This window comes from Eretmochelys imbricata, chromosome 2 (assembly GCF_965152235.1).
Source record: "Eretmochelys imbricata isolate rEreImb1 chromosome 2, rEreImb1.hap1, whole genome shotgun sequence".
In the NCBI taxonomy this organism is placed as follows: Eukaryota; Metazoa; Chordata; order Testudines; family Cheloniidae; genus Eretmochelys; species Eretmochelys imbricata.
The window spans coordinates 223,989,515-224,013,132 of record NC_135573.1 but is presented as its reverse complement, the minus strand read 5'-3'; the positions used below and the strand labels follow the sequence as shown (position 1 = coordinate 224,013,132).

The 23,618-nt window shown below is 43.5% G+C and overlaps 1 protein-coding gene across 7 annotated transcripts in view; it reads left to right on the top strand.

Annotated features, from left to right (window-relative positions):
* The window catches only part of ANKIB1 (ankyrin repeat and IBR domain containing 1), a 168,044-nt gene that overhangs the window by 87,340 nt on the left and 57,086 nt on the right, over positions 1-23,618 (top strand). For all 7 annotated transcript variants that reach the window (XM_077808107.1, XM_077808110.1, XM_077808111.1 and 4 more), the window contains exon 5: positions 4,556-4,673. In XM_077808107.1, coding sequence (XP_077664233.1) covers positions 4,556-4,673 — 118 coding nt within the window. The remainder of the gene's footprint in view (positions 1-4,555; positions 4,674-23,618) is intronic.

Here is a 23,618-nt window from a genome sequence, read left to right as displayed (position 1 = left end):
CATTTGCAATGAAGAAAATAAACAATTTGCAAAGCTTAAAGTCATAAGAATGTATAATTTCTAATTGCTGTGGGGCAGAACAAAAGCTTTCCACCTTTAAATAAGATGGGAGTCAGTAGTGACTCTACAACTTTTGCAAGTGTTTCCTTACTTTGAATATTTTTCTCAAGAATATTTCCTATTTAACTGTTTCTGATGAAAATAATTGTTTAACATTGTTTATTTGAGCATAAACTTGCATCCGATGAAGTGAGCTGTAGCTCACGAAAGCTCATGCTCAAATAAATTGGTTAGTCTCTAAGGTGCCACAAGTACTCCATTTCTGTTTAACATGAGTTCATTCTAGAATCTTGTTTTCCATTGGTACTGGTTGAAATGCACATTCTTCTGAGGAGACACTTCTGTTTTAATTTTGTCTTTTTAACAGATCTTGGGAACCTTTAATGATTAAATCTGAGTTTGCAATTAAAAAATGTATAGCAAATGCAAGGTCATAATAGTTTAATTAAATATGTTCCTACATAACACAATATCGAAGCATAGGAATATTAAACATTTACAAAACAAGATATAAACTTAAGAACTATGGCTCTGTGTAAAACACCGAGACACAAAACTTTATGACTAGAGTCTATTCTTTTATCCTTATGGTTAGGTGAAACAAAAAGCATCAAAATGGGTTATGTCTGTGTTGGTTTTTTAAATAGAAATCAGGTCAGGGGAAAATTCCAAAAGATTTCCCTTGCCTCTAATTTTGTATTTTTATTTCATTAATTGAAACAACTTACAATAAAAGAATTTGAGCAAACATTGCCTATACGTATAATGTGTAAGAATATAAGAAATATTTCTCTCTTAAAATGTATTAAAGGTGAAGTTAGGCTAGCAGTAACCCAAATAATATACACTGTAATTTAATCTTTTTAACTAATTATTTTTGCATCGATTTTGATGGCTTCACATTCATAGTTCTCTGGTTCTCTGCTTATTCCTAAAATAGAAGTAGGTTCATCTTTGCAGTGTAGCCCCAGGAGGTAAAAGGCACTTTCATTTTAACCCCATGCTGCAATGTATTCAGTACATGCTAAGGAACACCTGGGAAAAAGCAGAAATTCAGAGCAGATCATCCAGTCCAGGTTTAGTTCTGTGCCAGACACATAGAGCATTATACTGCACAATAACAAAACAATCATTTTCTTCAGATATTTAATTTATATTTGGAAAGGATCTGTTCAGTTCCAATTGAAAGCCATTTAGAAAGTAGTATAAGCATAACTTTAGTGTTCATATTTAAGAAAGTGAAAGATGTTTGCACTCTTAAAATAACCCACTTAAAATTAGTACATGGAGATAGAAATAGCCTTTTTAAATAGGAAGAGAAAACAAAAGTACAGCGGGCTTTAATGTCTCCAAATTTATATATTACATAGGTGCACGTGAGTGGTAGAGGCAGTGTCAGATAATTTTTGAAAATATATAGCCCCAATTTACAAAAAGGATGATATATAAAGTAAATTTGGCATCATTTGGTTACCATCTTAATTGCACAAAAAGGAATTGTTTTGTCTTCTCAATTTTTAACAGTATATTAAAAATAGAAAAATCACTTTAACATTAAATGAACTGATAAAATAAAACCTCTATGCAAATACTAAGATATTAATAAACACTTTAACATAGTTTCAAATAGCAATTTGATAATAAAAGAATTGATGGTATCTTTGCTTTTTGTATCTGGCTCAGAATGTTAGAGGTAAAATAAAAGGAAGGTATGCGTGTGTGTGCTCAGATGTGTGTGTATGTAAAAGGAGGAGTATATAGAAAATATTACAAGAATTGAAGATAGTGGAAAACTGTTATTCCATGGGTTGAAGAAGTGACAGAACATAGAACATCCCTAAGTTACTGTTTTCCATAGTTTATATACTGTGAATTATATTGTTAAGGTGTTAAACTTACAGTATAGTTTAAAGATCTGGAGATCTCTTTGTTAAACACAAAGGGCAAGTTTTTCAGTACAAACCTCAGTTCTAATCTAAGGGCTTCTGCAGATGGAATGAGTTGAAGGATTTCTTCTGTGCACTTAAGGTTTGATCCAACATTCATTGTAATCGTGGGAGTCTTTCCATTGACTTCAATATGCTTTTGATCTGGGCCTATATGAGTTATTCAGATATGAGCTACACATATATCTGAGGTCAAAGAAAAAATTGTTTGAATTACGCTGAGAAACAGTACATGTTCATATAATTAAAGAACATATTGTCTTGCCAAAGAGGACATATTAAAAATTTTCTGTGTGTGCAACATTAGTTACCATTTCCAGACTTCTGACTGCTTAACTTTGTCTCCTTAATGTTTTTTTATGGAATAACATATTACTTTGTGAACAAAATATATGTATTTTTAAAACACGGTCATAAGGAATATTTCCCACATCTTTAAAGAGCAAATTAAAAATTCTTAAAACCAGAGAATCTAAAAATCCTTTCTGGGGCTTGTGTGGAACGTTCCAACAGAGATAGTATAACACTTACTACTCAAGAGAGATAAGTGCCAGTGTTCAACCTAGAAACAGCCAATTAAACATAATTTAGAGCAATTGTGCACTTCAGATTAAAATGTTAGTTCCTTTAATATACACTTGTTTCAGATATCATTAAGAAATACCTTTCCCTTATAGATTTAAAAGGTGGTGATTGTCATGCTGATGAAGCTAATTTATATTCTTTCAATGATAATTCAAACTACTACTTTATCAGTTCAGATAAAGTCTAGAGAGTTTAGTCATTGTCCCAATTTTTTTAGAGCATATCCATGCAAATGTAATCACTTGAGCACCCAGCTGTTTGTAAACCTGTCAATTTGACGTGTTTTCATAAGTTATCTCTTTAGTAAGAAATTAAATAGGTCAGTCAAATTCCAGAATGCTGTCTAGCAAACGACCCAGATTTACTCTAGCAGGGACCACTAAGGATCAGAATGTTCTTAGTCCTTCCATAGGTGTGCACCAACAGGAAGGCACAAGGAAACTCTCCCCGGTTTGTGCAGCCCACATAAGGAAATGCAGGAACCACTTCCATCATGCTTTCCCAAAGAGGGCAAAGAAGAAGCAGGGCTCTGGGTCCATTTCTTCTGTTTACACTAGTCTGGGGAATTGGCCAGTACCAATAAGGAGAGTAGGCTCTATCATCAATTGAGGCTAGTTTATGTTGCTGATGGATCCTACTGCTCAAATAAATTGGTTAGTCTCTAAGGTGCCACAAGTACTCCATTTCTTTTTACTGCTTGTACGTAATTACTGGAGTTTGTTTATTAGATGTATTTTTTGAGGGTTTATTGTGGATGTCCAGTGTATGAGATGGACTCTTTTGTTTACTGTAGTGTAAATGTGAATTATAAAAAACTATTAAAAAGCCAGTTTTTCATTTTTTGGTCCCTTCCTTCTCTCCTGGATGGTGTCTGCATGGGCATATAAAGACTTAATATAGACTTTATTTTTTCCTGTGTTATTTTTAAGGAGTAAGGATGCAGCTCTCATATCTTGGCCATAGGAGCTGGACTGTGACCTCAGAGTTGCTGCCTTTTTGCCTTTCCACCTGACCCTATTGCTAACACTGTAAGAGAAGATGCCACCCTGAAACTAGCAGGGGGATTGAAACTGGTTCTCACCACTTAAGGTGGTGAAGTCCATTGCCACTGCTGCCCAAACTGCACAGTTGAACTTCTGTACTTGCAATGGATCAGCCACCTATAGCTGTATGCTCAGACCAATCAAACAATCAATTACCTCCATTCCCACTTCTGACTAGGTGCGTGCTGCCTCACGTGATCTGCAGTCTGACACCAGCCAATTATACCTTCCCTTTCTTTCTATCCAAGTCTTCAGCATTCCTGTCCCCAAGATAATGCCAAGGTAATGGCCCTCAAACATATGAGGTCAGTAAAAAGTAATCCAGCTGCTACCTATGTTTGCATTTTTGCCAGGCCAAGTAATATCTTACTTCAGATAATCCTGGATCTAGCATTCTTTTCTTATCCATCCCTCAGGAATAGATTTTGAACAGCTCCAGAATTCTACTGGCTACCTAATGAGTTAACTTTTCCAATAAAAATTATTTGGATTTCCTGTCTTCATCCATATCACCAGCTGGGTTCCATGCAAACCTAGTAATTTAGATTCTTTTCTTTTTTTAATCATTTGACATAGATTGAGACCGTCTCAATGACTGAACTCTAGAAATATCAGAGAACTGTAGATATAGCTTCTTTTGGCTTTGAAATGCATAAAGTTGATGCACTATAAATAAACATCACCAGATTACAGTGTCTTCATAGAATTTGATATAGTTGTCAATCTGCACAGTCATGCGTCAAACTAAAGAATTCTTCTCCAACTAACCTATCAAGAGAGTAGTCTCTCCATCTGCAGTTTGAGAGAATTGTTAGGTAGCAGAAATGTTTAAACTGTTGTTGCCAGTTTAATGCAAAATTATTGGTTCACTGGAAAATCTCTACTTCTGAAGAGCTAACCTGTCTTTTTTTCTTTTCAAAGCCATATGAGGGACTAAGACTTCAGGATTTGCGAAGGCTAAAGGATATGCTGATAGTGGAATCTGCGGACATGCTTCAGGCCCCACTGTTTACTGCAGAAGCTCTTCTTCGGGCACATGGTAATCAAAAACTAATAAAGTATTCAGACAGTTTTAGAAATTGTCTCAGCAAAATAAAAGTCATGTTCATGGGTTTTTTTCTTTTTTTCCTAGCTATAATTGAAAGAAAAAGAGAAAATAATTATTAACAAAATGTGTATTCTTTTTTGAGTACATTCCCACTCTTGGGATAGTTTGCCAAGCAGTATTATACAGTGGAAGGAGGGAGTAGAGACCTAATTAAACAATGACTGAAGCACCGCTCTGCCAAGCTGTGCTTCCGATCTGGATGGCAGATACTATGCATAATGTCTTGTAAAGGTGTGAATTGGACTTCATGTAGCAGCCCAGCAAGAGGGATATAGCAACCACTCTAGGAGAATGGGCTCTAAAAGGAATAGGAGAAGAGAGTGAAGCTTCTCTATAATATTCCCCAATACATGGTCAGATCCGTCTGAGAGACATTGCGCTGAAATGGCCTGACCCTTAGAGGTGTCGATATACAAAATAAACAGCTTAAGAGAAGTCCTTACATTCTTAGTTCTGTCCAGGTAATACAAGAATGTTCTCTTTGCATCTAAAGGATGTAACCAGATTCTTCTTCAAGTGATTGCTCATGTGCATTCCACAGTAGGTATGCGTGCTCGCCATGTGCACCGGTGCCGGAAGTTTTTCCTATAGGGGAGCGCCCCTAGTGACCCCTGGAGTGGCACCGCTATGGCACAGCGTAAGGGGCACTGCACGCTCCCCCAACTCTCAGTTCCTTCTTGCCGCTAGTGAAGGTGCTTCGGAACTGCTGTGCTCCAGCTTTCTGCTGTAGCTTTCCCTGTTGGATTGTTGTTTAGTTCGTAGTTAGTTAGTACCTGTAGTTTTTCCTTTTAAAAAAAAAAAAAAGAGTATAGTTAGAATAGAAAAGCGTGCCCGAGTTGGGGTATGTTCCGCGCTTTAAATCATGCGACACTTGTAAATGGCCTATGCCAGTAAGTGTTTCGCACACTGACTGTTTATGCTGTCTGGGGGGAAACCTACCTCAGCGACCGCTGCAAAATTTGCACATCTTTTAAGCCTGGGACCACAAAGGAGCGGGACATACAGCTCCAAGACATCTTGATGGAGTCAGCCCTGACCCCGACACCGCTGCGCTGCTCCGAGTTGGCACCGAGCACCATGGCATCGGTGCGCGGTGACCCAGTGGTGTCTTCAACCAACCGGCACCGCTCCCCATCCACGGGACACTCTAAGAAGACAAAGAAGAGATCTTCTCTGTCAAGGCTCTGGGGCAAGGTTGGGGGCGAGACTAGACCCGCGTTGGGCAGCTCTCAATCCTCATCAACCTCACGGCCTCCGACTCAAGTTGAGCGGAGTAGCCCAGCCCACTCTGGGACGACCTCCCTGGACGCCAGTGGCCACATACGGGTGCCCTCCATGCCGGAGGCCCTGCAGGGGGCTCGAGACATAATGTCTCTACTGGTACCTGTTGCACCAGCCCCTGGTCCAGAGACAAGCCAGTGCTCGGACTGCCACAGTCGCCTCCTGGACAGTTCAGTTCACGGTCAAGGGAAGGTTTCCGACATAGTTCTCCACTCAGTGACTGTCCCGCTGGCAGCCTGCACCGGTCCCCATCGACCCCCACCAGGTTGTCTGGCTGGGTGCCAAGCAGCAGGGGATCCAGGTACTGCTCCACTTCGAGGGAACGCAGTCCTAGCAGTCAGAGCTGGCTCTGCCGGGACTGGGAGAGACGGCACCGGAGGTCACCTACTCCGAGAAGCCATCATAGCCCCTTGCGGTACCAACGTAGAAGCTGCTCACGCTCTTTGTCCCAGTCGAGGTCCCTGACACGGCACTGCTCCCACAGCCACAGGCGTAGATCACCGGCAACTGGCAGTCACGGAACTGCCCGACGGAGCCATTCACGGAGCAGCTGTTACAGACCATACTCCTGCTCCTCCACACCAGAATCACGGTCTCGAGTCCCGCACTGCTCACAGCACCTTTATTCGTCCCCATCCCAGGATAGCGGTCGATCGTATGTCATCCCGGCCTCCTTCGGAGTCGACAGTCAGTGAACAGGTGAGTCCGGTGGGGCAGCCTGCTCCAATGGTGCCACAGCAGGTGCAGTGGCACCGGCCTCCCTGGCCAGCGTCCTGGTACCAATGGGCCCCGGGGGTCCCGACGCAGCCCCCGGTGGTGGCTTGCTTGGTGGCCAGAGCCTCAGAAAGGCCATCAGCCTCCCTCTCTCAGCCCCCCAGGAAGGGGTCAGCAGAGCACTCTGGCCCAGCCCTGCGCTCAGAAGAGAACCAAGCTTTGGGATCTGTGGCACGGTGGGGACGCAGAGTACCATGCCCACATCCTCATCCTCCCCTGATGAAGCAATCACGGTGAGGCAATCCCCAGGAGGACACACAAGCCCACCAAGAGCTGTTGAAAAGGGTGGCTTCAAGCCTCAATCTACAGGCTGAGGAGGTGGAGGAGCCTTCGGACTCCCTCTTCAATGTCCTCTCAGCTACAGTGCCAGACAGGGTGGCTCTCCCTCTCCACGAAAGGGTGGCGAAGATCTCAAATGTCCTGTGGCAGACCCCAGCTTCCTTGCCCCCCATCTCCCAAGAGGGCAGAACGAAAGTATTTCGTGCCTGCCAAGGGGCACGAATATGTATATACCCACCCCACCCCAACTCCCTAGTGGTTGAGGCAGTCAACCATAAGGAGCGTCAAGGCCAACCCGTTCCTACCCCTAAGAATAAGGACTCAAGGAGGCTAGACTTGTTTGGTAGAAAGCTTTATTCTTCCTCGAGCTCCCAACTGAGGGTGGCAAACCACCAGAACCACCAAGTCCTGCTGGGCAGATATGACTTTAACCTGTGGGGCTCAATGCCAAAGTTTGTGGACTCCCTCCAGGAGCATGATAGGAAGGAGTATAAGGCCCTGGTAGAGGAAGGCACAGCTACTGCCAGAGCGTCCCTTCAGGCAGCCTCGGACCCTGCGGACATGGCTGCAAGAACTATGGCCTCTACGGTGTCCATGAGAAGGGCCTAGTGGCTCCTGCTGTCCAGGTTCTCCAGCGAGGCACAGAGCTCTTTGCAGGACCTCCCCTTCGATGGCAAGCCCCTGTTTGCGGAACAAACAGACATGAAGTTACACGGTCTCAAGGACTCACGCACGACATTAAAGACCCTTGGTCTCTATGTCCTGGTCCCGGCCAAGACCAAGTTCGAGCTGCAGCGGACCCGCAGCCAGGCCACCCACTCCAGATGCAAGCCCCCTTATAAAAAATCAAGGGACTATAAGAAACACCCACAGTAGCAGTCTCGGCTTGCGCCCCCAGCCTGGCCCCTCCAAGGGCAAGCAGGCGGGTAAGTGCCAGTTTTGTTGGGACGCCTGGGGACGACTTACCAGTCTGTACCAGAGATCCACCTGACCTACCCTTCTCCAACCGTCTATGTACATTCCTCCCGGAGTGGTACATAGTACCAGTAGCGGTACACTACTGACCTCAGACCAATGGGTCCTCAGCACCATCTCCTGGGGTTATACCCTCCAGTTTCTCTCTACCCCATCCACCCACCCTCCCTCCCCGTCCCTCTTCAGGGACCCCTTTCACGAGAACTTACTCAAGGAAGAGGTGAGGCGGCTCCTTCACTTAGGAGCGATGGAGTTGGTGCCTGCAAAGTTTAGATACAAGGAGTACTACTCCCATTATTTCCTTATCCTGAAGGCAAGAGGGGGACTCAGGCCCATCTTGGACCTGCGAGGCCTGAATCAGTACATGGTAAAACTCAAGTTCTGCATGGTCTCTCTGGCCTCCATCATCCCCTTCCTGAATCCCTGAGACTGGTATGCAGCCCTCAATCTCCGGGACGCATACTCCACATTCACATATTCAAGGGCCACAGGCTTTTCCTCCACTTCACAGTAGGACAGGAACACTACCAGTTTACCGTCTTCCCGTTTGGCCTCTCAACGGCACGCAGAGTCTTCACAAAGTGTACGTCTGTGGTAGTGGCCTACCTCAGGCGTCAGTGGGGTCCAGATCTTTACCTATCTCGATGACTGGCAGGTCAAAGGCAGCTCCAGATCACAGGTACAGGACCACATAACACGTTCACCACACTGGGACTGCTGGTAAACAGCACCAAATCCACGTTGGTACCGATGCAACAAATAGAGTTCATTGGCATGATTCCAGATGCGACATCGGCCAGAGCCTCCCTCCTGCTGGATAGGTTTGACACCTTGAGGGACCTTCTAGAGGTGATCACGAGGTTTCCTGTGACAACCGCCAGGTGATGCCTCCAACTACTGGGTCATATGTCAGGGTGCACGTACATGGTTCGTCACACCAGACTCAGGATGTGGCCCCTTCAGCTCTGGTTGGCCTCGACATTCTCCCAGTCCAGAGACAGGCTGGACAAAGTCCTCACTGTGCCCAAAACTGTGCTAGCCTCCCTCAGTTGGTGGTCCACCCCGGGGAACATGCTCCGAGGAGTCATGTTCAGGAGCCACCCCCAACTGTAGAGTTGGTGTCTGATGTGTCGGACTTGGGGTGGGGAGCCCATGTGGGAGACCTCCAGACCCAAGGTCTGTGGTCCGTGCAGGAACTAGCCCTGCACATAAATGTCAAAGAGCTAAGGGCGGTCTGTCTGGCCTGCGTGGCCTTTCACTCATGCCTTGCAGGCAGGGTAGTCGGGGTTCTCACGGACAACACGGCCTCGATGTTCTACATCAACAGGCAAGGTGGGGCCCGCTTCTCTGCCAGGAAGCCCTCAGGCTGTGGGACTTCTGTATAGCCCACTATATCAACTTGGAAGCCCACCACTTACCAGGCTTCCGGAACTCTCGGGCAGATCGGCTGAGCCGGGATTTCTCCTCCCAACACGAATGGTCGCTGCGCCTGGAGGTGGCACACAGGCTTTTCTGAACGTGGGGCACTCGTTCTGTCATTCTGTCACAATCAGACAGAACCGTCCATGCCCTCAGTTTTGCTCCAGGGGAGGCCTGGGGCAAGGGTGCGATTTCCGACTCCTTTCTTCTGTCCTGATCAGGTCAGCTTTTATATGCCTTTTCTTTTATATGCTGATCGGCAAAGACCTGGAAAAGATTAAGACAGACAGGGCTCGCGTCCTTCTGATCGCCCCGGCGTGGCCCAGGCAGCACTGGTACGGGACTCTCACGAGCCTGTCAGTTGCGCCCCCGTGGCCGCTGCCAACCCGCCCGGACCTTCTTTCTCAGTACCAGCGTTGCTTCCTCCACCCCAACCTAGCAGCCCTCCACCTCACAGCGTGATTGCTTAATGGTTAGGCCAGGAGGAAAGGACCTGCTCGGAGGGCATCCAGCATGTCCTCCTGGAGAGCAGGAGTCCCTCCACGCGTCAGGCCTACCTGGCAAAATGGTCTCGGTTCTCCCAGTGGGCCGCTGATCGGGGTGTCTCGCCAGGGGCTGCCCTGAACCAGTTTATACTGGATTACCTCCTTGGTCTCAGAGCCCAAGGCCTAGCCCCTCGTCCGTTTAAAGTGCATCTGGCAGCCATATCGGCCTTCCACCTGCCAGTACAAGGCCACACAGTATTTTCTCATGACATGACCAGTAGGTTCCTTAAGAGCTTGGATCGCCTCTTTCATTATGTTAGACCCCTGGTCCCGCAGTGGGACTTGAACTTGGTTCTGGCCAGGCTAACAGGACCTCCATTTGAGCCGCTTGCTACATGCTTCTGGTCCCACCTCTCATGGAAAGTAGCCTTTCTTGTGGTGATCACGTCTGTTAGGAGGGTCTTGGAGCTCCTGGCCCTGACCGTTGAACCCCCGTACATGGTATTTCATAAGGATACGGTCCAGCTCCACCCACACCTTCGTTTCCTCCCTAAGGTGGTCTCCACCTGTCATAGGGGCCAGGACATTTTCCTGCCAGTGCTCTGTCCCAAGCCCCACAGGTCTAATGAGGAGCGCCGCCTCCCCATGCTAGATGTGAGATGGGCCCTGGCATTTTACCTGGAACGGACAAAACCATTCAGGAAGTCTTTGCAGCTGTTCATTGCCACAGCCAAACGCATGAAACGCTGGCCGATCTCCACTCAGCGGCTCTCCAACTGGATCACTTCCTGTATCCATACTTGTTATGACCTGGCGGGAGTTCCCCCACCGCCAATTGTGAGAGTGCACTCAACAAGGGTGCAAGCCTCGTCGGCCGCCTTTCTGGCTGACGACCCTATTCAGGATGTTTGTAGAGCTGCCACGTGGTCTTCGGGCCACACGTTCATCTCACACTATGTGATCTCCCAGACTAGTAAGGACGTCGGGTTCGGCAGGGCAGTGCTCCGTCCCAAGTTTCTGTGAACTCCTACCCACCTCCAACAGATATAGCTTGGAATCACCTGTTGTGGAATGCACATAGACAATCACTTGAAGAAGAAAAGACAAGTACCTTTTCCATAACTGGTGTTCTTCGAGATATGTTGCTCATGTCCTTTCCACATCCTGCCCTCCTTCCCCACTGTCAGAGTTGTCTGGCAAGAAGGAACTGAGGCTGGGGGGAGCACACAGCACCCCTTATACCATGCCATAGCAGCGCCGCTCCAGGGGTTGCTGGGGTGCTCCCCTACGGGTACTGCTAAGGGAAAAACTTCCGGTGCACGTGGAGAACACGCACACCTATTGTGGAATGGACATGAGCAACACATCTCGAAGAACACCAGTTACGGAAAAGGTAACTGTCTTTTCCCCTTTACTTGTGTGGAAGTTGAGGAAAATACAGGTAAATTAATACTCTGATTTACATGAAACTATGAAATCATTGTAGGAAGGAATTTTGGGTATGGTCTAAGAACCACGTTATCTTTATAAAAATGGTGTGGGGGAGGTTCCTCTGTCAATGCATGTTACTCACTAACTCGTCAAGCAGAAGTGATTGCTATTATAAAGCCTGTTTTCAGAGATAAATGAAGGAGCAACTTGCTACGGTTTCAAAAGGGCAAGACCTAAGATGTAATAGAACGAAATTCAAATTCTATGGAGGGAGCAGGTCCTGTACTGAGAGAGAAATTCAGTAAACCTTTTAAAAAGGTTTTTCACCAGCTTGTGCAAGAAAATAGATTTTTCCAGTATTGTCAGTATGCAATGGTGCTATTGCTGCTAAATGGACTTTAATGGAGGAGAGAGACCACCCCATTGGTTATAAGTGCAACATATATTCTAAAATGAGTTGTATAGAAACAGTAACTGGTCAACGTTTCTACCAGATTGGCCAGATAACTAATCTTTTTCCATTTAAAATTGTAACTTTTTCTGGTAGATAGTTCTTATTAATGCTCAGAAATCATCTGCTTCTTTGAGGAGCAAGGTCTTTCTAAATCTGTCAAAGTCCTGTTGTCCAAGCCAATAGCTGTAAAAACTGAAGATCTGGATGGAATACCCTTCCCTCCTGTTGGGAAAGTAAGTCTCTGGAAAACAGGAGTGTCTTGTATTTGACGTTGGATAGATGGAGCAACTCGGTGTACCATTGTTTCCTTGGCCATGCTGGAACAACTAAAATCACGCTGGTTGAATCTTGTTTTATTTTCTTCAGAACTTTGAGAATTAGAGGGAATGGGATAAATGCATACATCAGACCCATTCCTCAATCTAGGATGAATCCTGGAGACATTTCATATTGAATCTAGTGGTGAACAGATCTATGTGCAGAAACCCCAAAAGACACAAAATGTTCTGAATCACGAGTCCTTTAGAAACTACTTGTGCATCTGTGAGGAATCTCTACTCAGATGATCTGTATCCTTGTTGTTTCTCCCATGTCATGAAAGGCAATTGATTAAATATTGTATACACCAGTCCCAAAGCTTTATCACCTCGTGGCATAGCTGAGAAAATCGAGTTCTGTCTTGTTTGTTCAAATCATATACTGCAGACATGTCTGTGACCACCTGGATTACTGCATCCTGTATCTGTAGAAGAAACGCTTTGAGAGCCTGATGGATTGCCCTCAGTTTTAGCAAGTTTGTTTAATAAGGATTTTGTGTCATTCCAAAGACTTATTTGAAAAAGGTTGGGGAGCACCCCACTGTGACCATCTTGGACACATCTGTGGTTACTGTTGACATAGGAGTAGGTGGGTTGAACAATACTCCTTTGATGATATTCTCTGCGTTCAACCACCGTATTAGAGAGAGATGAATTTTTCTCGCACTGGTATTTTTCCATATACAGTCCCTAAATGGCATTAAGTTCTGTAACAGCCGGTGTTGAAGAGGCCTCTTCTTAACTTGGCATATGGAGTCACATATGCTGTGGATTCCATGAGGCCTAATAATGCCAGAAAATACATTACCCTTTGAGAGGGCTGCAGAAACTGTGTTTATATAGTGGTGGTGATTTTCAAAAACCTCCTCCAAAAGCTCTTTTTTCTAAGGAGTCATAGATCACTCCAATGAAGGGAATCCTGTGTGATGGAATCAGAAGGGACTTCTCTTTGTTTATGAAAAATCCTAATGCTCAAAATAAAGAACAGGTCATCTGATTGGCTCTCTGTAATTCTTTTTTGGATGGAGCCTTCAGCGTCCGATTATCTAAGTAAGGGAAGACGAAAACTCTTTGCCTTCTCATGTGCTGCTACTGAAGCCAGGCATTTGGTAAAAACTCTGGGTGCAGTGAAGAGGCCAAAGGCTAAAACTCTGTCCTGGAAATTTGTCTGAATCAAAGACAAAACATAGCTATTGCAGTGAGATGGTCTTATGTGGATATGTAAATATCTGTGAGACTGAAAGCACCAAACCAATCCAGAGTAGACAGAGGGAATGGTCAAAGCCAGAGGATAGTATTCTGAACTGAAACTTTCTGATGTATCTGTTTAGAGTTCTGAGATCTAAAATTAGTCTGAGACCTCCATTCTTTTTTGGGATCAGAAAGTAATGGGAGTAGAACCCTTTGTTGTTGAAAATAAATAGTACTTCTTTAATAGCCCCTGCATGCAGTAGAGCTTGTACTTCCATTAATCTGCCATGGGAAGTGTCCCTGAAATGACAGGGACGGGGGGTTACATGAAAGGAAAGGATTTGAGTTGGAAAGTATAATCTTCCTTTATTGTGTGTAAAACACATCTGTCTGAGGTGGTGATTGTATGCAGTGTTGTTGTAGCCATGTTGGTCCCAGGATACTAGAGGGGCAAAGTGTGTGAGGCAATATTTTGTTTTGTAAAACTGGGACAGACAGGATAGGATTTTCTGAAATTGGTTGAGAGCTTTCGATAAACCTGTCAAATGTGAAGTCTGACATTAGGCAAGGAGGATTTGTCTGAGCAATTCTTTGACCTCATCCTCGGCTTTCCTTCGTCTCTTGTATTTGAGAGAATGCTTGCTGTTGGTGTTGCTGTTGATAGTCTGATTGCCTCTTCTCATTACAGAGAGACAAGGTGGGTGAGGTAATATCTTTTATTGGACCAATTTTTATTTGTGAGAGAGACACGTTTTTGAGCTTTCATAGAGCTCTTCCTATAGTAAGACAAATAAGAAAATGGTGTGTGGTATTGCCTGTGATGCCTGAACATAGGCATAGGTGTTCTCTGTGGATAGGGAGATGGTTGCTGTGGAACACGTCTCCTTCATCTTTTCCAGTACCTCATCAGTTTTTGCATTAAATAGTCCATCCTCTTTAAAGGATAGATCTATTTTAGATGCTCTTTCCACAGAAAGAAATGATTGTAGCCATGCATGCCTACATAGAGCTATTGCAGATACAAAAGATTTTGAGATGGTATCAGGGACGTCAATCGATGCCCTCAGGGCATGCTTAGCCCGGTTTTGTCCCTGTTTGTTGAGAGCTGATGTCAACTTCCTGTAATCCTCTGGGAGATTTTTAGTAAAGACTCACACTTATCTCACAGTTGAAACTAATACCTGGCCATCACCTCTTGATAATTTGCCACATCTGTGTTTAAAGAAGCTGAAGAAAACATTTTTCTACCCAGAGTCCCAATTTTTTCCCTTCTATAGCATAAGGGGTAGAAGGTTGAAGACTTCACCTTGTTCTGCTATAATCAGAGTTTGGCTGAGGGCTTACATGAAAACAAGAGAATCTTTCAAAAGGGATCTGGTATACCTTGTCAACCTTTTTTGAAATTGGTTGGCACAATAATGGATTGGACCACAGGAATTTTTCTGGTTGCCAAATCCCTTCTAACATAGGCAACAAAACCCTGCTTTTTGCAGTAGACCCCAAAATGTCAGACTGTATGCATAGCTTCGTTGAAAGCTACTGATGTTAATTTTAAAGTTTATACTATCCTATCAACTAGTTCATGAAATTAGATTGCCTTTGCCAAAGAAGACGATGCTGTAACTACTCCCACGTTGTCCTCTCGCGATGAGCCACTTTCCAGTTCCATGACATATTGGAAATCTTCCTGTGGACATTCCTCCTGGTGGTCTTCAAAAAAGTATAGCCTGTGCCAAAGAAAGGGTTCCATACCACTTCTTCAAAGCTATGTCCTCAGAACACGTTCATATGCTGGGGGCAGGGAGGGAGTTGTGTGAGGACCTTAACACACACTGCTACCAGAATTTCCATTGTCCTGGCTGCTCCTCCTCTGCGCATCCCAAGAGTGGGAATATGCAGAGGACACTTAGAAGAAGAAAATTTTATTACAGTATTTTGTTGTAACATAACTCTACCACTCAGCTAATCTATTTAGCAATTGAAATTTTTGTCCAAAATGTAGATTAGCGCTGAACATTGTGGTAGAAAATAAAACCAGCTTCTTTTTGAAGTAGCATTTCCATTTTAACTGCGTTCATAAAGATTGTTTTATATCCCCGTTTATTCAGACTGTCTGCAATATATCAAAAACGTTCAGACAATCAGGGGAATTAATAGGAAAGTGATTGAAACTGGGGATCATAATCTAAAAGTTTTGAGTTAAAGCTGTTTGGAGAAACAAGGTTTTATTGTTTCAAAATTGAGGCCTAAAAGTGGAACTACTTAGACCAGGGGTCGGCAACCTATGGCACACGTGCCAAACACGGCGCGCGAGCCAATTTTTAATGGCATGCTGCTGTCTGCCGGACCCGGGCAGACAGCAGTGTGACACTAAAAATCCTGCTCGGCCTGACCCGCCCTTTTCCACCCCCCACCCACAGCTCTCTCCTTGCAGGGCAGGCAAGCTTCCCCTCCCCCCGCCTCTTCCCTCAGCGTGCGGGGTTCCTGCCCCTCCTTCTCTCCCTCCCTGCAGCCAATCAGCTGATGGCCCTTGCTACGATAAAAGCGGGGGAGAGGTAAAAGCGGAGCTGCAGCACCTCTCTCTGCTTCGGGGACGTTGGGGAAGGGGGTGGAATCAGGGCATATCCCCTCCAGCCCCCTGCCATGAGCCGTTCAGGGCAGGGGGCTGGGAGCACCCCCACAACCCCAGCCCACGCCCCCAGCCCTCTGCCCTGACCTCTGCACCCGCTCACACACCCCCAGCCCTCTTCCCTGACACCTGAACCCTCCTTACACACACCCAGCCTCGTGCCCTGACCCCTGCCCTGACTCCTGCACCCCCCACACATACCCAGCCCCCCCCGACTCTTGCATCCCCCAGTCCCACCCTGAGCACCAAACAGGAGCTCCTGCACCCCTCACACCAAATGGAAGCTGCCCAGGTAAGCGCTCCACACCCAAACCTCCTGCCCCAACCCTGAGCCCTCTCCCTCATTCTAGCTCCTGGCCAGATCCTGCACCCCAACCCCCAGCCTGCTCCTTCACCCCCAGCCCTATTTTCAGCACACTCCCACCCTCATCTCAGTGCAGAGAGAGAGGAAGAGAATGGCTAGAACCAGGTAGAAGGTAGGCACCTACTCTATGTTGATAGGGCCGGGACTGCAGACCGGCAGCAGGCTGAGCGGGGCCAGCAGCTGGGACCCTGGCTGACAGGAGCCGGTGGATGGAACCCCAGACCGACAGCAGGCTGAGCGGCAGTACGCTGAGCTGCTCAGCCCACTGCCAGTCTGGGGTCCCAGCCGCCGGCCCCGCTCAGCCCACTGCCAGTCTGGGGCTCTGGCTGCCTGCCCCTTGCCAGCCGGGGTCCCAGCCGCAGGCCCCGCTCAGCCCACTGCCGGCCTAGGTGAACAGAACCCCAGGCTGGCAATGGGCTGAGCGGGCTGGCGGCATAAGATCAGCATTTTAATTTAATTTTAAATGAAGCTTCTTAAACATTTTGAAAACCTTGTTTACATATGACAATAGTTTAGTTATATAATATATAGACTTATAGCAAGAGACCTTCTAAAAAATGTTAAAATGTATTATTGGCACGCGAAACCTTAAATTAAAGTGAATAAATGAAGACTCGGCACACCACTTCTAAAAGGTTGCCGACCCCTGACTTAGACAGTTGATCCCATATTGAAGTTCTGACCTTCATAAAAGTCCATTCCTATATTTATTTAGTCAAACCATAGTGGTTTGCTGCTAAATATGGTGTGTGTGTGTGTGTGTGTAGTGAATGTGTAAAAACAGATCCGCTTCTTTCTGTTGTGTTCATTATAATAGGTTTAACATGGATGTGACCCAGTGAGACTGAGAGCACCAAACCAATCCAGAGTAGACAAGAGGGAATGATCAAAGCCAGAGGATAGTATTCTGAACTGAAACTTTCTGATGTATCTACTTAGAGTTCTGAAATCTAAAATTAGTCTGAGACCTCCATTCTCTTTTGGGATCAGAAAGTAATGGGAGTAGAACCCTTTTGTTGCTGGAAATAAATAGTAGTTCTTTAAAGTACTTTACTGACCCAGTAAAGCACATTAGTACGTGCTCACTGTATGGATGTGAGTAGTCCCTTTAAGCACGAGTAGTACCAATGAATATAAAGTTATGCATGTTAATCCCCTTGCTAGAATTGTCTTTAGTTATTTTTTTGTGAGTTTCTTGCATAGCAACTGAAAAATTTAAAATAGGGAAGTGTGATTTTAAAACAACAGAAATTGGCAGAATGTCTGACAAGTGGGTGTGTGGTACCTGAAACTTTTTTTGTTATTTTTAGTTTTGACTAGATTTCAAGTTGATAGTCTCTGGTATAATTTTCTATTAAAGGTACACTAACTTTTATCATTGTGTTTAAATGATAACCTAATCACATACGGGTCACTGATATTGCATAATATTTTTTTAAATTTAGCTAATTTGCTTTGTTTCTTATATGGTATTAATATATAAGTGGAACAATATTTTGAATTTTAAGAGTACTCAGTTAAGACTGAAGATTCACAGCTGGCAAATTCTGTAACCTATTCAAACAACAAGGAGTCCGGTAGCACCTTAAAGACTAACAGATTTATTTGAGCATAAGCTTTCGTGGGTAAAAACGGTCTTCAAAGAGAAACAGAACTAAAATTCATTTGCAAATTTAACACCATTAATTTTGGACTTGAATAGGGACTGGGAGTGGCTGGCTCATTACAGAAGCAGCTTTGCCTCTCCTGGAATTGACACCTCCTCATCTATTGTTGGGAGTGGATTACATCCACCCTGATCGAATTGGCCCTGTCAACACTGGCTCTCCACTTGTGAGGTAACTCCCTTTTCTTCATGTGTCAGTATATTTATATCTGCATCAGTAACTTTCACTCCATGCATCTGAAGAAGTGAGATTTTCACCCACGCAAGCTTATGCTCAAATATATCTGTTAGTCTTTAAGGTGCCACCGGACTCCTTGTTGTTTTTGTGGATACAGACTAACACGGCTACCCCCTAATACTTGTAACCTATACAAACATTCTGTAGAACAAAATGTTGGCAGTACTATGTATTACACACCATGCCGGAAGTCTGAGTCTCAAAGCAATGAAGTTGATGTAAACTGTGCAGACATGTCTGCCGCCATCTAGAGAGCAGTAATTGAGATTTGAGAAGGAATCAGTCTGAGTTGCAAGGTCATTCTCTTGTTGTTGCCTTCATGGTGTAGCTGTAACTTAATGCAGTTGAACATTACCTAAAGAGAAGTACAGATATAATTTGCAAGTCATGAGAAAGCAGGCTCTTTTGCCGTTAGCTTATTCATTATAAATTAGAAATTATTCAGCCAAGCATAATTAAAACTTAATAATGTGTTTGACATAAAAATAAGGACATACAATTGGTGTGATTATGTAACATAACTGAATAACTGATGAATATGTTCAGCTTTAAATTTTATTACAAAAATTAAGATATAAACCAGAAGCCACTCTGCATAAATTAGCATTGCCAGACTCTAAATATTTTCCCATTAATTTTTTTAAAAGAGACAAAATAATAATAAGACTGTCTTAATTTTAACTTTCTTAATTCAAAGAACATGAGCTAAGGTATTTTTCTTATATTTAAAAATAATGCATTTTACTCACCTTTTTAGAAACTTGATGTTGAAATCTATTTACTTGACAAACTTTGATTTCCTCTGTCACACAAAAGTATGGATTTGTTAGTACAGCTTGTTCGTGAGAGCTGGGATTGGGATTTTGTTTTTTCCCCCACTAATAGAGCACAGAAGATTTATGGGAGAGGGATGGAAAACAAATTATTACATGAAAAGCAACTAGAGAAGAAAAAATTAGTAGGGGTTTTGGGTTTTTTTGGCCCTAGAACTGTGACATTCTATACCTTGGGGGAGCATACTGTAAACCCCACATTTTCATATAATCATGATCTTAAATATAAAGCATGCCTTGGAAGGTATCAGGGGAATGGTTATGATCTGCTGAAAGTCATTTCTCTCTCCATATATGTACATCATTAATGCATATGAAGTTATGAGAATTGTGTTATATGATTGTCACTAAAACATGCTGTAAATTGGGAAATCAGCCAGATATTAGCTCCCCAGAGGCAAGAGCAAAGAAAATAAACCAACACACAGGCGGGGTGTTAAACAACCCATCAACAACCATTGTCTAGCAAGGGAGCTACAATTCAATGACTCACCTTGTCTGGAGACTCAGCTATGCACCCAGGCATGCCTGGACTTGTGTTTTCCGAGCACATGGACTGAGGATATAAAACAGACACAGTGGCCACATGCTGGGTCGGTCGTCTTCACCCACGTACACTGCAAGGACACTCTGAAGACTCCAACTGAGGGGACTGGCCCAGATTTCAGGGGTGAAATCTGTGTACTGTAAACTGCAATATGCAGTGGGGTGAGAAAAACTGCTTAGTCTAGTTGTTGTCCAGTGTAATAGGGTTGAGAGTTTAGACTGCATGCTTATATTTTATTTCTTTTGGTAACTAACTCTGACTTTTTACCTATCACTTAATATCACTTAAAATCTATCTTTTGATATGTTTTACTGTTTCTTTACCTGTGAATTTGCCTGAAGTGTGTGGTAAAACTGCTCAGGTTTTGCAAAGACTGGTGTATGTCCACTTTCATTGATAAAGTGGTGAGCCAATTAATAAGTCTGCACTGCCCATCTTGAGCAGTGCAAGACTGTATATTCCTGGGGTACAGTGCTGGGAGCTGGGGGGGATTTGACGCAGGTGCCTTTCCCTGTGTGATTCATGAGTGGCTCGGGGAGCATTCATGCAATCTAGCTGGGTGTGGGGTCTTCACATGTGGTTGTGCTGAGTGATAATAGCACCTGGAGGCATTGCTGGTCACTAGCAAGGCATTGTGAGAGACAGCCCAGGCTGGAGAGAGTTCAGGGAGCACAGCGGTCTCTCAGTCCCAGACTGCACCCCAGGGAATCCCATAACACCAACCTTTATATTACTATCTCTTTTTAAACTTCATTCTTGTAGGATGAAAGGTAGAGCACTCCAATTTCAAATTCAGCTCATACTAAAATAATTGATTTCAGGGTAAAAGAAGTACAGTTCAGCTAATAACCTACGCTGCAGCTCATGATTTACTAAAAAGAACAGTGGAATCCAGCAAGCAGGACGTCTTTGCTCCGACTACTAATTTAAAAAGGCACTACATATATCGGTATTGAGGACTTCTTATAGCTCTTAGCAATATCTCAAGTTCAATAAGTTCCTGTTTAAAAGATTATAAAGACAAGATAATGTGTAAAATGGCATAATATGTTATGCTGGTAATAAAAGTAGCAATTTTTTGTTATTGCAATCTAGTAATGTTACACAAGTATCATAACCTTAAGCAGATGAAATGGAATCAATGAAATCTTTAAAATGTTGTACAGTTTGGACAAATTATGCAAACATGTCTCCGTAACATTTTCATTTATATGAAAAATCAATAAGCAAATTTCAGTGTGATTGACTTACTGATATGCAAAATGAATACTTTGATAATATCACTATTGAATAGGGCTACTTATATTTTCTTCTTTACTTATAGTACACATGCAATTTTTATTTACAATAACTTAGGGAGTTTTATTTATGAAACATTTGCTTTGGAAAAATTGAAAATTTAGGGTTTTTCTAAACATCAGATACTTATGGTTAACAAATAAAATGAACTTTTGTGAAATTGACAATGTTTGAAAATTTTGTTTTTTTGAGACTTAAAATCGCAGCGATATGGTAAAGTATATCAGTTCAAATTTGTCTTTCAGTCTGAATCTGTCCATGTACGTGGATGCTCTTTACACTATTGGTATTTTTAGATTCAAAATAATCTAAAAATAGGCACAGAAATTTGACAAACTAACATTGTTGAATGTTTAGTTTGTTTTTAGATTTGAAATAAAGTAGTTCTAAACTTTTTTTAAAAAATCACCATCTTTGTTTGTAATCTTAATAACTGCTGATATATTCATTTATGCATACAATGTTGTTGCAGCAGCTGTGTTACTTCCAGGATATTAGAAAGACAAGGTAGGTGAGGTAATATTTTTATTGGACCAACTTCTGTTGGTGAGAGAGACCAGCTTTTGATGTTACACAGAGCTCTTCCTTAGGGCAGATCTGAAAAAACTTGTCTCTCTCAGGTTTGGTCTACACTAGGGTAGGGGATCGATCTAAGATACGCAACTTCAGCTACGAGAATAGCGTAGCTGAGATCAACATAGAATCACTTACTTCACGTCCTTGCGGTGCGGGATCAACGGCTGCCGCTCCCCCGTCTACTCCGCTTCCGCCTCTCGCCCTGGTGGAGTTCCGGAGTCGACAGCAGAGCGATCGGGGATCGATTTATCGTGTCTACACTAGACGCGATAAATCGATCCCCAATCGATCACTATCCGATGGGTCGTGTAGACGTGGCCTCAGCAACTGAAATTGGTCCAATAAAAGATATTACTTCGCCTACCTTATCTCTCTGTATACATTTGTTTTACTGTAGTTCATTCGTACCATAGGAAACTTTAACTGTGAATTTAATATTTGTACACATGAAAACATGGAAGGGTCACAATAATATTTGATTGTAGAATTACAAAAAATCCTAGCAAGGATAAATTAATTCTTTTTCAATTCAAATAATTTTAAATTTTGTATTTAAGAAATATCACATATTCAAACTGACTGTTGTATAGATGGCAAAAGCTTCAGCTATTTCAGGTCAAACTGAATAACTTTCATATGTGGAAGTAAAATTGTTTCAATGTAATACTTAGACAAAAGCCTTCATATTGTAAATCCTTAAAACCAAATAATTTTAACAATCTCAAAAGAGATATCAATATGTCAAACTTTTCACAGCTATAACATAGGAAACTCAGACTGCTGGGGGACAATTCCCCCAATTCATAGCATTAGAAAATGCAGTTTTATACAATCAGAAGTTAGTGAAAATGGTGACAACTGCTGCACACAGAACTTCCAGTTTTGTGGATGGTAGAAACTTTCATATGCTGATATTCTGCCCCTTTTTAGAAGAGGTTAGGGGAATTATGATTATAAAAGCAAGATTGTCACTTGTCCTCTGCCACAGTGCAGGGCAGGAAGAGCGTATAAGGCATCTCCATGCTTCTTTCCTATGTGGGCTGGCCTGTCTTGACAGTCTGTGCATAGGAGACAAAAGCAGGCTCCACATTTCTCTCTCTCCCCACACACAAATGTACTGGCAAGCAGAGCTGAGCCAGCACAGAGTGGGAAAATAGTAATCTGATACAGTTATGGGCCAGTAGCAGATTATTTCCTGCCTAGAGCAAGGAGAGAAGTAGATGGGGAATTGGCACACTAACTCGCAATTCCTTCCTGAATTGTTGTTGAGGCATTGCATCTACCTACAGCTTCTTACAGAAAATTAGTAGCAATGGATGAAATCCTGGTCCCATTGGGTACATTTACACTGCAGTTAAACTCCCAAAGCTGGCCTGGGTCAGTTGACTTGGGCTTGCGGGGCTCTGGCTGTGGGATTGTAAAATTTCTGTATAACGGTTCAGGCTCTTGCTGGAACCCAACCTCTGGGACCCTATGAGAGGGCAGGATCCTAGAGCCCAGGCTCCAGCCCAAGCCCAAACGTTACACAGCAATTTTTAGCCCCGCAGCCCGAGCCAGCTGACCCACGCCAGCCACAGCCATGCCATGGGTCTTTTATTCCAGTGTAGACATACCCTGAAGTCAACAAGAGTTTTCCCACTGACTTCAACAGGGCCAGAATTTCTCCCAGTGTGTCAGTCTACCCCAAGATGCTAACATTTGATAGCTGTAATGACTTACTTTGTAAGTGTCCATAAGTAACTTCTTATACTTCTCCATATCAGTAACTCTGATCCCATGAGTAGTCTCACCGAAGATGATGGGACTACTGTGCATGAGAGCTTGCAGGAACAGGGTCTTAATGGCTGTTCTGCATTGTTTATGCCCAAAAAATTCTTGGTGAATTCAGTGAGAGTTTTGGGTGTGCAACAAATGCAGAATCAGATATAACATGAAGAAATTATTACTTGTAATAATTACTTGTTTCATATATTTTCATGATACCTGTTGTGAACATTTGTTTTGAAAGTTTTCTTCTTCCTTTGCTTTTAACTCTTCACTTGAATCAATAAAAATGTGGTTCTTAAAAAGAAAAAATAGAATTGATCTAAACTGAATGGTCAACTTTTATCATATGAA